Source organism: Medicago truncatula, chromosome 5 (assembly GCF_003473485.1).
Source record: "Medicago truncatula cultivar Jemalong A17 chromosome 5, MtrunA17r5.0-ANR, whole genome shotgun sequence".
NCBI classification, from domain to species: domain Eukaryota; kingdom Viridiplantae; phylum Streptophyta; class Magnoliopsida; order Fabales; family Fabaceae; genus Medicago; species Medicago truncatula.
Window position 1 is genome coordinate 2,258,489 of NC_053046.1, and position 12,771 is coordinate 2,271,259.

Genomic DNA, 12,771 nt, shown 5'->3' on the forward strand with positions numbered 1-12,771 from the left:
CTATCGATCCTACAAAAGTAATTAATTAAAATATCTTAATTACGATTTTACGACATTCCATTTTATTATCCCTTTCATTATAAAGCAAAATCTCAATTTTGATAACTTATGTTTGCACATGTTTTTAGTCCTTTTTAAAAGACAAAATTCTTTTTTGGTGTATTTTTTTCTCTGACAATAAAAGAAGAGTAAAAAGGACAAAGTTAGCAAGTAAAAGACGCGTCGACAAAAGAGGACACACAAAAACTTTCCATGATACGTTATGATCCGTAACACCACTCCTCGCTTTCCCATCAGTTGTACCATATCACTACAATAAATATTAAAAGTAGCTTTTTCCTTTTTTCATGATGTACCACTGCAAGGACGTCGACCCTTTATGGCCTACGCGTAAAAGTCAAATCTTAACCCTAAACAAAGTAAAAGGTTCTTGCTGCCTTTTTCATTTTAATAAATTAATTCTTTCTCACTAATAATATCATCTACTTATATTCTTTCTAGTTTTAATCAAGGATTTATTGTGAGAAGCTAATCAAGTTGTTTAACCGAACAAATTAAACAAGTTACAAAAAAATATAGTATTTACATATACCTTCTTCCCCTAAGTATATTAACCGTCTCGTGGTCGAGGACCCTTTAGTCATTTAAGTCAATCCACAAAGACAATCGAGACGTTTTCCCAGTTGTGCGTGTGAATAGGGAGTGGGATTCGTTGTCTGATAAGCAACTATGCTCTTCTTTGTTGCTAACTATAAATGCACCCCACCTATCCTATCACTTGCTGCAACCCATACATTCACACATTTTCTCTTTCTCTCTCAACTTCTTCTTCTTCTTCTAACCTTCACTAACTCATAAAGAAGGCACCACTTTTTTTCAGTAACCTTCTTCCTAATACCATAGTCATGGATGGAATTCAAAACAGAGATATTGGATCATGTTTATCAAATCTCATATTATCAAGTTCAACAAACACACTTGACTCTATTTTCTCAGATATTCCTTCAACAAACACCACCACAGACAGCACAACCTTCTTGGGCTGTTCAAATTTTGAACCTTTAGGTTCCTCTGTTTACCTTCGCCAGAGAGATATTTTACAAAAATTCTACGAAGAAAGCCGATTAAACGGCTCATTCGTTCCTTCTTCATTTTCAAATCAATCTCTACTAACCCCTTCATTATACACAACAAATTCAACTTCAATTTCAAGTTCGTTCACTTCTTTGGTGAACCCTTGTAAGAAGAAGCTATACAGAGGAGTGAGACAGAGACACTGGGGAAAATGGGTGGCTGAGATTAGACTTCCTCAGAATAGAATGAGAGTTTGGCTTGGAACTTATGAAACTGCTGAAGCTGCAGCTTATGCTTATGATCGTGCAGCTTATAAGCTTCGAGGCGAATACGCGCGTTTAAATTTTCCAAATTTGAAAGATCCAACTAAGTTGGGTTTTGGAGATTCTACTAGATTGAATGCTTTGAAGAATTCTGTTGATGCTAAAATTCAAGCTATTTGTCAAAAAGTGAAAAGGGAAAAAGCTAAAAAGATTGCTGCAAAGAAGATGAAGAAGAATTCAGGTAGTAATAATCATGATACAAAGAGTGATAAAAATTCAGACAAGATTATTAACTCATCTTCTTGTTCTTCTTCTTCGTCTTCGTTACCGCTTTCACCACTTGTTTTTTGTGATGATTGGGTGAATGAATTGTTTTCACCAACTGTTTCTGAGGATGGAATTTGGAAAGGGGAGAATTCTCCGAATTCGGTTTCGACAATGGTGACAGAGGAAACAGAGTTTGAAGATTGCTCCTTAGCAAGAATGCCATCTTTTGATCCTGAATTGATTTGGGAAGTTCTTGCTGTTTAGGGAAAATAATAACAAAATTATAACGTTTTCCTTGCATTATCTAGGTAGTGTAAATGAAGATTAGTTTTTATTCTATGGTTTTTATTTTTCTAAGTGATTGTGTTATGTATTTTATTTAGGTGTAGATTTAGTAAGTGAGGGGGTTCTTTAGCATTTTGAATGTAGGATTGTTTTGGCTGTCATTTCGGCTTTGTCTTTTTACTCAAAAGCTTCAGGATATTTTTCCTATGGCAGTTGTTGTGATGAAAAAAATGTTATACTATCTATCTTGGTTATAAAATTTTACCTATTGAGAGCAGTAATTTTTATCTTTTTTTGATAAATCGAAGTATCTTCGCGCACAATTGAAGAAATTAATCGCTCTCGAATGATGAGATCAATTTAAGGAATTGACAACTGCAGATACTTATATTTTTTATAGTACAATCTTAATTTTGGTTTGGGTCTAATTAGTAATAAATTTAGTCTATTAATTTGGTACTCTAGTTGCCAGTGGAAGTATTCGTTATGACTTATTTAGTAATAATTTGTATAAAATAAACAGTACTTAATCAATCACCATCACAACATGAAGTTTTAGATTATTTTTTTTCTTTTGTTTCTTTGGGTGTTTTAGAAATAAGTTTTGGTACTTGTTAAGATGTTCTTTTTACTTGTTAAGATGAACAAAGACAACACCAGGTCATACTCTGGTCCCTATACAGTGTGTCAACTCTACACGATACCAATTTGTTAAGATGAATTGTACTACTACTGTGTTGTGTAGGCAAGACAATCTTGCACCTATAGACACCTGTTCCAAACCATCAGAGACTGGATCACAGTGATCCACCATGAAAAAATTATGATAAGTCAATGAAAAAATTATGTTAGGTGCAAGACTGAATCTTGCACCTATAGACACCTGTTCCAAACCATCAGAGACTGAATCACTGTCCCACTAAACATAGGTTTGCATTTGGTTCTTTCTACAAAAAAAAGTATTGCTTGACCGAATAATTCAAGGAGGGGCGCACTGCAGGGAGGGTTCTTTTAAATAGATGACTCGTCGGGCCGTATGAATCTATTACCTGTCATAAACTATCATTCAAGGTATGACATAATAGTTTTTTTAAGTTCTAACTAAGCTTGAAAGCTTATTTAACATTAAAAATCTCAATTAGGCTAATAGACCTGCTATTAGAAAGATCACCAAGATCAAAAGGTCTAATAGGTCTTTTTATTAGCCTAAATCTTACATTTTTAAGTAATTCAACCTTTAAAAGTTTTAGTCCCACTTTTTTGTTAAATAGATTAACTCATAGAACATATCGAACGGTCTAACCTATTCCTACTCATTCATATATCATTTTTCTACTAGAGCAACTCTCATGACATGTGCATAATTCTGTCAACACTCTTCTCATAGAATGAACATCTTCTGATAATGTTCTTTCTTTGAGAAAATCCCAAAATTCTCTATTTGTTCCCATATAATAGTAGATACTATAGTTTGGAATAATTGTTAGCTACCTAAGATACTGAGATGGAAGATTGATAGAAAAAAGCAAAAAAAAAAAACAATTAATTTTGCCCAATGTTGAGAATAAGATAGAAATTTCTATTACAAGTCTTTCCCTTTTTTACAACAAAGCCACAATTGTGTGCACTCAAATTTCACAAATCATAACAATCCTCTTCTATTGCATTGCATCCTCCTATTAATTATGGAAACAATTAGCCAACTACTCTAATTGTCACTTACTGAAGTCCCTCTCCCTCTTATGGTTTAAGAATACCCTAACTTGCGTGTGAAAGGGTTGACATTGTAGTAGGATCAAATTCTTTAAATAGATTGGAATCATTTGGGACACAGATGCAGCCCAGAACAAGGACACTTTACTGTATGCATATTGAATGGAAAGAAAAAAATTGTTTGCACATTTACTTATCTTTAATAAGGGAAGGCACCTGTCTGATTTCCACTTCTAAAAGGAAAAAGGAATTAAAGAAAGAAAAAACACAACTTAAGTGTTAGTACACATTTGGTCATGTTCAAGCATCTAATAAAGACACTTAACAAATTATTTACACTTTCATTTTTTAGTGTAGTTTTAATTATCACTTAGTTTATCGTCGTAAGTGATAAATACCACATAAAACTCATATGTGCAACGACGAAGTTCCAATTTCAAACTTCGGTGAATGTTTTTAGACTAACAATATCAACATTGTCGGTTGAACTTTAACCGATAATATGTGAGTCACTCACAAATTATTAGTATTTTCACTTTACATTTATATTTATGGAAATAAAACTAAACCAAAAATTAATAAAAATAATTTACTAAAATTGTTTTTTTTTGAAGAATTTACTAAACTTGTTATTCTCTATCTTTTATTTTTTTTCAATCATTCTAAAATAGTCAAATCTATTTATGATAATAAAACTAAACCAAAAATTACTAATTTTTTTTTTTTTTAAAGAATTTACTAAACTTGTTATTTTCTATCTTTTTTTTTTTTTTTCAATCATTCTAAAATAGTCAAATCTTATCGTTATTGTGGGACAGTTTCTGCCTATTAATTGTAACTGGATTTAACTGGGGTGAAATATTGAGTCACCTTAAGCTCATTGTATATTCACAAACAAAAAAAAATTTAGCTCATTATATATTTCTTGGAAAGGAATAAGCTCATTATATAACAACTGAATGTTGGCAATTGGCATCAATCTTCCTTGTGACTGGATCAAATAAGGGATAACACCAGGACCAGGTTTCTTTTCGGCATTCAATGTGCCTATTAAATAGGTTGCTAATATACAACTCGCCTTTTCATTAAAGAAATGCTAACAAATGTCCTTGAGATATTTATTTAAAAACTAAAAGTAGAAATTTTATCTTAAAAATTGTGTATTTGATTTATTGAAATACTAAAAAGTAACTTCTTCAACATAAAATTTAGCAATTGTTTCCTTTTTGAATCTTTGACTAATGCCCTAAGGGCACTTGTTAGCATAACCCTTCACGTTTTATTTCTTCATTTTTCAATAATGAGGGATCCTACAATATTCTTTTTTTTTAGTGGTCAGTGCTTAAACCTCGGACCTTACATATATTATGTATTGTCCTTACTAACTGAGTTAAGCTCACGAGGACAGTCCTACAAATATACAAAAATATACAATTGTTTTTGTTTATACTTAAAAGTCTCAAAAATGTTTAAATTTAATTACTTTAACTATATCCTTTGAAGTTGTTTCTAAACACCACTAGATTAATTAAATTTTATTTTTCAATGATTTTAAATGTTGTTTCTAAAACAACTCTAGATTAATTAAATTTTATTTTTCAATGATTCTTATTCTCATAAACAAAATTTCATCAAGGTCAAATTTAATAATACACTACTTATATTTTATAAAAACATAAATGCACTTAATAGTAGTTTGTTATTAAAAAAAATATATATTATCTCCATCTCACAAAATGAGTGACATGCATTTCCTAAAACAATAAAAAAAAAAAAATTGAACAAACAAAAATGGAACTTGTATTAACAAATTACGAACTCTTCCAAGTACAAGATGTACCAAGAAAATCCAAAGTATTTACAAATATACAGAGTCAAACAAAATTAGGTCAGTCCCAAACAGGTAAGAGGACTCGACCACCACAATTGGGAACCAAAAACAAAAACAACATTATTAGCTTTTAGCCACCAAAGGAACTATTTAAACTATGAAAACAAGAAAATTATTATTAATAATGGTGACGTTAATTGTAGTTCTGCAACTATTTAAACTACATCTCTCAAAAATAAATATTTATCAGCAAAGGGAAAACAAGATAATACAATGTACATTAATGTCCGCAGAGAGTAGACACCCATAAATATTTATCCAACCCTAAAATCTGCAAGGTTATTAATCATATACATGCATTCATGTTTAAATTATACATCAAATGCATTATTTATTATACACAGATCTATTATCTATGAGGAATGATATGTGAAGAATCAAATTGTACAATCAACAATTTATTTATTATTTTTAATGATATTTTGCATGATTTTGATTTCCGTACTCCTCACAAAATTAAAAATTATTGCATTGGTTATCCAATTTTAGATATACAAATAACATAGCTCATTATCTATACTATACCACGTATTGCATGTAACATACTACGTGATTATAACAACAAAACAAAACAAAAATACAAAATCAAAGTGAAGTGCTTCAAGACCGGTATATATATGCTCTTGTCTTGTCTAACACTATATGTCACATGAAATTTAGACACCGTTCAAAAACTTGCGGATCCTTTTAACAAACGTTGACCCATTTTCCTTAGTCTTAGCTTCAGCTTGCTCTTGACGGCGTTGGTTATAACGTTCATAAATCTTCTTCAGTAACTCACTATTTTCCATTGCTTTGCTACGTTCACGTGAAAACATTATTGGATCATTAATATTGTTGTCATATCTCATCCAATCAACCGGAGTCCAACGTCGCGCCACCGTTTCAAACTCCCTACCCTCAACATCATTGTTGATTTTCGTGATTACCACGTTGTTAGGGCGGCGAGGGAGGTGGCGATTGTTCCATGGCTTGTAATGTTGATGAGTATGGTGGCAGCGGTGGTGGATGGGACGACGGGATAATTGAGATGGACGTCGAGGAATACGTGTACGGTCAATGGGACCAAAACGGAAAACTGTTAAAGGAAGAGGTTTAGATTCTTTTGATGATTCTGCTGTTGTTATTGTTTTTGTTGGTGCAACAATTTTTGGTTCATGATATTCAATGGTTTCTTCAATAGGTTCATCATATTGGACTAGAGTTGCATGTTTGGAATCAGGTTCGGGTAGATTCTCACTAGGGAGGAAAATAGAGTTTTGATCAAGAGGATTCTTAACAGACATAGGAAATGATGAATCATGGTTGGTTTGGTCAATGTCGTCGACATTGACATTATTAATCTCGGATGAGTCGAAGGAAGTACGGGTAGAGGATGAAAATGTACATAAAAATAAAAGGAAAAATGTTACAATGATATTGGGGGAAGCTATAATGTTTTTGGCCATGGTGTGATTAATTGTTGATCAAGTAACGAATTTAGAAATTGAATTGATATATAAGGAGTTGTGGTGAGTTATAATGTGGATATAGAGAAGTACTAAATAGAGAAGAGTTCTATTTGGGAGGTTGAGCAGCAAAGAACGGAAAGATGGATGGAGAAATAGAATCAAACAAGGGGTAACTGACCACGTGATTGGAGCCAAAAACCAATGTTTTATGTGACTTGGTCTTTTCTATTTCTATTGTGTTTCACAAGCTTCAAAATTAGGAATAAAATACTTTTCATATATAAACCAAACAACCCTCAAAATGCTTAAACCAAACAAAAAAAATTAAAAATACTCTTCGTCTCGGTTTGGTTTGATTTAAAAAGAAAACATCAACAATTAAAAATAATTGTTTTGATTCGATTTTTGTAATTATCTTATGAGATTTAAATTAAATCAATGAAAAATAGGTTGATTTGTTTTGGTTCAAACATATGATATTAAAATAAATTATTTCAAAAATAAATAAAGCAGCCCCTTAAAAATGTCTATATGGAAAAGGATAATAAACTTGGAAGGATGAATCATATACTCTATAAGGATAATTTCGGGTCTGTTAAATTTAATTATACGGTATAAAATACCACATTTGATAAAAAAAAAAAGTGTGCTACCTAATATAAATAGGAAAATGTTACATAGACACCTTTTAATTGCATACACCCTTGTACACCCCATATATTAGGAAGAGAGAAGAGAAGAAGAAAGAGAAAGTGTACTTGTGCGGGGTCCATATGGCCACATGTCAGATTTTTGTGTGGGTGTCAAGGGGTGTATTGCCACCTAAGGATGTTTATGTATCATAACTCTATAAATATTGTTGATGCTTCTTCACTTCACAAATTCACATATACTGTATTGTCAAAAAAAAAAAAAAAAAATCACATATACTGTGTCTGGCTAGCCAGTTTATCATAAAAACAAGTTGGAACAGTTTCCCTAACAGAATTTGGTGCAATCAGCTTTATAAATTAGACGAATATTGCAAGTACGGTATTTCTATAAATGAACAACATAAATAACAAAGATAAGGACTGATTTCCTATCAACTATCTTCTGGAGATAATGATATAACCAGAAATTTGTACTCCTAGTTACAAAAAACATCTCATCATTTTATCTAAATTCCATGTAACTTGCATCAAACATAGAGGTGTTGAAATTATGTGTGCACTTAGCTAGTTGTTGTAGTCTCATAGACAGTGATCGGCGATCGCCCTGCAGACGCATTGGTATTTGGTAAGACAATAAGATATGCATTTCTTGAATTGGAAATGGCATAAGATGGCATTTACAAATAAAATCACAAGGAACTGCAATTCGAAGTTATACACGTACAACTAACTTGATCACTGGACCCTCTCCACCAGTTTTTCGGCCATTATTTTCTGTTGGACACCACTCAATGCCTCTGAGTTTATAAGTGCATTAGCTATGATGATAGTTGTAGATGGAGATGAGGCATTGACCTAGATGAAACAACAATTTCAAGCAGAAAACTGAAATTAATAGAATGAAAATTTTCCAACTCCAGGTCATAAATAATGGCCAATGCTTCAAATGAGACAAGAAATAAAATATGGCACGCTGAAACTACAAGGTGTCTGCATACCGAAACACGTCCATTTAAGCCAACTGCTATCTCGAACGAGAGTTTCTTCCCAAAAGTATCAAGTACCGGACATGTGGGTGTGCTGAGAACCCTACAAATAACATACAATTTCTCATATCATGATCTGTTGAAAGTATACATGAACAGAAAGAAAAAAATTAAATTACATACATTCTTGAGAGACCAGTTGAACACTCAAACATATAGCCTTCTTTTAGGGCACCAAACTCTCCAGCTTTCCCACTGGCTAAACAAACACCATAACAAAATCAAAGACAGAATTGTGTTTGCAAAATTAAAATGGAAAAAAACATAAAATCAACCGGAGAAAAGCACCATGATTTAAAGGTATCCACAAAAAAGGAATTTAAAGATGAAGTCAAAGAATAAGACACCAACCATCAGTGCATGACAGCTCAGGATTCATTCCAGGGTTTGCTTTAGCAACCCGAACATAAAGCAAAGCACCTACCTGCAAGGTGAAGAATTAGACAAAAGAAACATGAACATTATATGACAGCAACATGATATTGACAGGTCAAGTGTTAGTTAGCATGACAGAACAAAAGAGGGAAAAAGAAACATGTGAATTATTTTTGCATTCTGAATGCACTCTTTTCATTTTGTTTTTCTTGATTGATATAGCATTTTCTCAATCATCCTTGTCATAATCTTATTTATATGATTGACAGTCCTAGTAAAAAATTATACAATGAAAGATTTTAACTTGCGAAGAGAAGTACTAATTAGACAATAAACTTGGAAAGGCATGAGTCATAATCAAAACAGAAAAAATTGCCTGGTGTTCACTTATCTGTTTACTGTTTGTGTTCTTTGCTATACATCAATAAGAGAATTATAATTCAGAGGCATTCTTAATTCTGTTCTACAAGCTCTAACATAGACAAGAGGCAAGATGATTTTTCAAGCAGGCTACCGACTTGACTTAAAGATCAGTTAACAACTAACAAGGTAGTCGCATAACAACTCAAGGGACTCCAAATTCACTGATGCTTTCGCAGATCCCTCGACAGTCATGATAATTGTTAATGTCATAATTCATAAAGCAGAGTAACTAGATGTTGTCATGACTTAATGTTGAAAGTATTATCCTACACATGACAGTCATGAGGTTGTGTTTGTATAGGCAAAAACAATAGTTTTGAGTAAGGGAAATATCACCATGCAATGACTAATTCTATTTTCTTAGTCAACATTAAGGACTTAATTAATAAAGTTGATAAATACTGATGTAGAACTATAAGCCTAGAGTACTCCTCTAGGAGAATGTACTAATCTATATAATATAAATTTAGGATCCATTTCATAGATTTTATGGAAATGAATTACTATTGTTTTGGTGTTGCCACATGTCCCTTTCTTTTTTACAAATGCTCTCACCATATTGATCCTCACAAAATGCTCTCACCACAATCATCCTCACATATTTGTATTTAATGTTCATGTATAAAATGAAGTTTTACAATATCAAATTCTATTACTTGAATTTATATTAGAAATCAAACATTTCGAATTCAAAAAGTACAAATTTGAATCAAATAATTTTTTTTTTAATAATCAAATAGTTTAAATTAAAATTATTTCAAAAAAGATAGTTTGAATTAAAATATTTGAATTCATAGATTAAAATAAAACAATTGATTGAGTTATTCAATTTTTTTTTATTAATAATAACACATAATAATGTTTATTCAAAAAAAAAACATCAAATAATGTTAGACATTTCTTACTTTTTATTTTCGTTTACAATATCAAATTCTATTATTTGAATTTATATTAGAAATCAAACATTTTGAATTTAAAAAGTATAAATTTGAATCAAATAATTTCTTTTTAATAATCAAATATTTTAAATTAAAATTCTTTCAAAAAAGATAGTTTGAATTCAAATATTAAAATAAAACAATTGATTGAATTATTCAAATTTATTTTTTATTAATAATAACACATAATAACCATGTGTATCAATTATATTGTATTATTATATTATTTGATAATCGTGTATTGTAATGGTTTATTATCATATATTTTATAGTTGATAGTAAAGAATGAAATTTTAACGAGATTGTTTTATATAATATAATATTTCAATTATAACATATTTAAATATGCAGAGTAAATTGCATATATTTTTAACCTATTAAAAAATTATCAGATTTATAATTTATCACAAAGTAAAAAATGTGAAAGAGTAATTTATTGATATGATTTGGTGAAAGAGTTTTTCATTAAAACAAAGAAGATTTTTTGTTTTATGTTTATTCTTTTATTTTATGAAACTATTCTAAATTGATTTTCTAAAATAATAATATTATTAATATGATAGGAACTGAAAATGGTAATAGTTATTCCAAATTGATTAAGAATATTATTGATATGATTTGGTCAAAGAAATATGCATCGAAACAATCTTAATATGATACGATTTTTTTTTACATGACCTCTTTTTATTTTTTTATTTAAAAATCGGGTTAAACATTACGTGTTTTTAGTTAAGAACCACACGAAAAGCACCTAAAGAATTGTACCTAAGTTTTCTTCAAAAATTATAACTAAAAAAAAACATAGACCTCTTTTTTTTAAGAACCGAGTTAAGAATTATAATAAAAAAATCTAAATATTTTCGAAATTAATGGATTAATCTATATCTATGTATCATTTTTTCTTTCTATATCTATGTATCATGAGTATTTGTTTTATTTTTCTTTCTAATTTTAATCATATAAATTTTTGAAAATTAATGTACAATTTTATTTTCAATTACTATATCCATAAATTAAGGGAACAAGTTTTTTGATTGCTTCATACATGTTGGCTATAAATATTGTGTTTGAGGCTCACACTTTTCACACCATTTTGATTTGAGTTACAACTCATAATTTTGCTATAAATTGTGCTTTTTAGTTTTAACATTTTTACACAATTTTGAGAATCATAATAAAAGTTTTGAAAATTTTCTCAAGATCACTATTTTATTTTATTCATTTTTTCTTCTTATTCTCATGTTTTTTGTATAGATCTAATTCTTAAACTGATTCAATTTCTGATTTTTTTCCATTGGTAGAACAATTAAACAAATGTTTTTCTTCCTTTCAATTCACCTTGATCTATATTCAGCTTCTCTTTAGTTGTTGCAGAAGTGGATCTCAAACGATGAATATGATGAAAGAATCGGCGCATGGCATGAACTCTGAAGAAATTGGATTAATCACTTTAATTATAATAAATGTATTTTATTAGTTATTCATGTAATTAGTTAATCAGTTTAGAGATACAATTTGTGTTGTAAATGATATTTCACATTCTAAATAGTGGTATTTCTTTTGTATTTTAAACTTTGATGTGCATATACAAAAAAACGGCCGTAAGAACTGTCATATGTGTATTATGATTTTTTCTTAAGATTCTAATATTGATAAGATGTTATTGAATATTATAGAAATTTGTTTATAGGGTTGAATAGAAAATTCGAGTTGGACATTGCTCATTATTATTGATTTATTTTCTTCAATTATTGATGTATCTTATCTACTTTTTTCTTTCTTTCTTCCTATTGTCTTCATCCTTCCTAACACAATGATCTTGCTCTTTTCTTTGCATAAATTATAAATATATAAAATGAGAATTGGTCTATACAGATATTGGTTTGATGAGATATTAACAAACTTAATTATTCAATAGGCATATACATCCATTTCTAGCACATTTTTATTTAGTTGGCATATTCAATATTAACAAACTTAATTATATAAAGGATTTTATTAACGTAACATATTTGATTATACACTTTTTTTTAAGGATGAATATATACTTTTTTTTTATTTTCTTTAATTCTAAGGTGAGAGAATTAACACATATGATCCTCATATATTCTATTTTATAAATGTTATTCATCTTTTTATGCAATTAAAAGAAAAAAAAATTAATTGCATAGGACTATTATTAGTTTTCAAGGTAACGAGTATCACACTATTTTGATTAAAATAATTTAAAACCATTGATAAATTATCTTATACATTTAATGGAGAAAATAAGGAGAATCACATGATTTTAATGCATTAATGATATGTAAATTATTTTTTATTATTCCAGATAGTCATCTTATTTGAGAAGTTCGTATATATTAAATAAATTTTTAATAACATAATTTTAAGC

At 29.7% G+C, this 12,771-nt stretch overlaps 2 protein-coding genes across 2 annotated transcripts; one reads left to right on the forward strand and one right to left on the reverse strand.

Annotated features, from left to right (window-relative positions):
* Positions 1–770: 770 nt before the first annotated feature.
* LOC11439987 (ethylene-responsive transcription factor ERF061) lies at positions 771–2,170 on the forward strand. The gene has a single exon (XM_003610956.4). It carries the CDS (start codon positions 906–908, stop codon positions 1,866–1,868), a length of 963 nt encoding a protein of 320 aa, XP_003611004.1. The 5' UTR covers positions 771–905; the 3' UTR covers positions 1,869–2,170.
* Positions 2,171–7,941: 5,771 nt separating this feature from the next.
* On the reverse strand, positions 7,942–9,071 carry LOC11439988 (exosome complex component RRP40). Its single transcript, XM_039834906.1, has 5 exons — positions 8,995–9,071; positions 8,767–8,842; positions 8,596–8,686; positions 8,322–8,452; positions 7,942–8,201 (listed from the first exon to the last, which is right to left on the reverse strand). The coding sequence occupies exons 1-4, from the start codon at positions 9,020–9,022 to the stop codon at positions 8,333–8,335; spliced, it is 315 nt and encodes a 104-aa protein (XP_039690840.1). The 5' UTR covers positions 9,023–9,071; the 3' UTR covers positions 7,942–8,201; positions 8,322–8,332.
* Between the last annotated feature and the right edge of the window lie 3,700 nt (positions 9,072–12,771).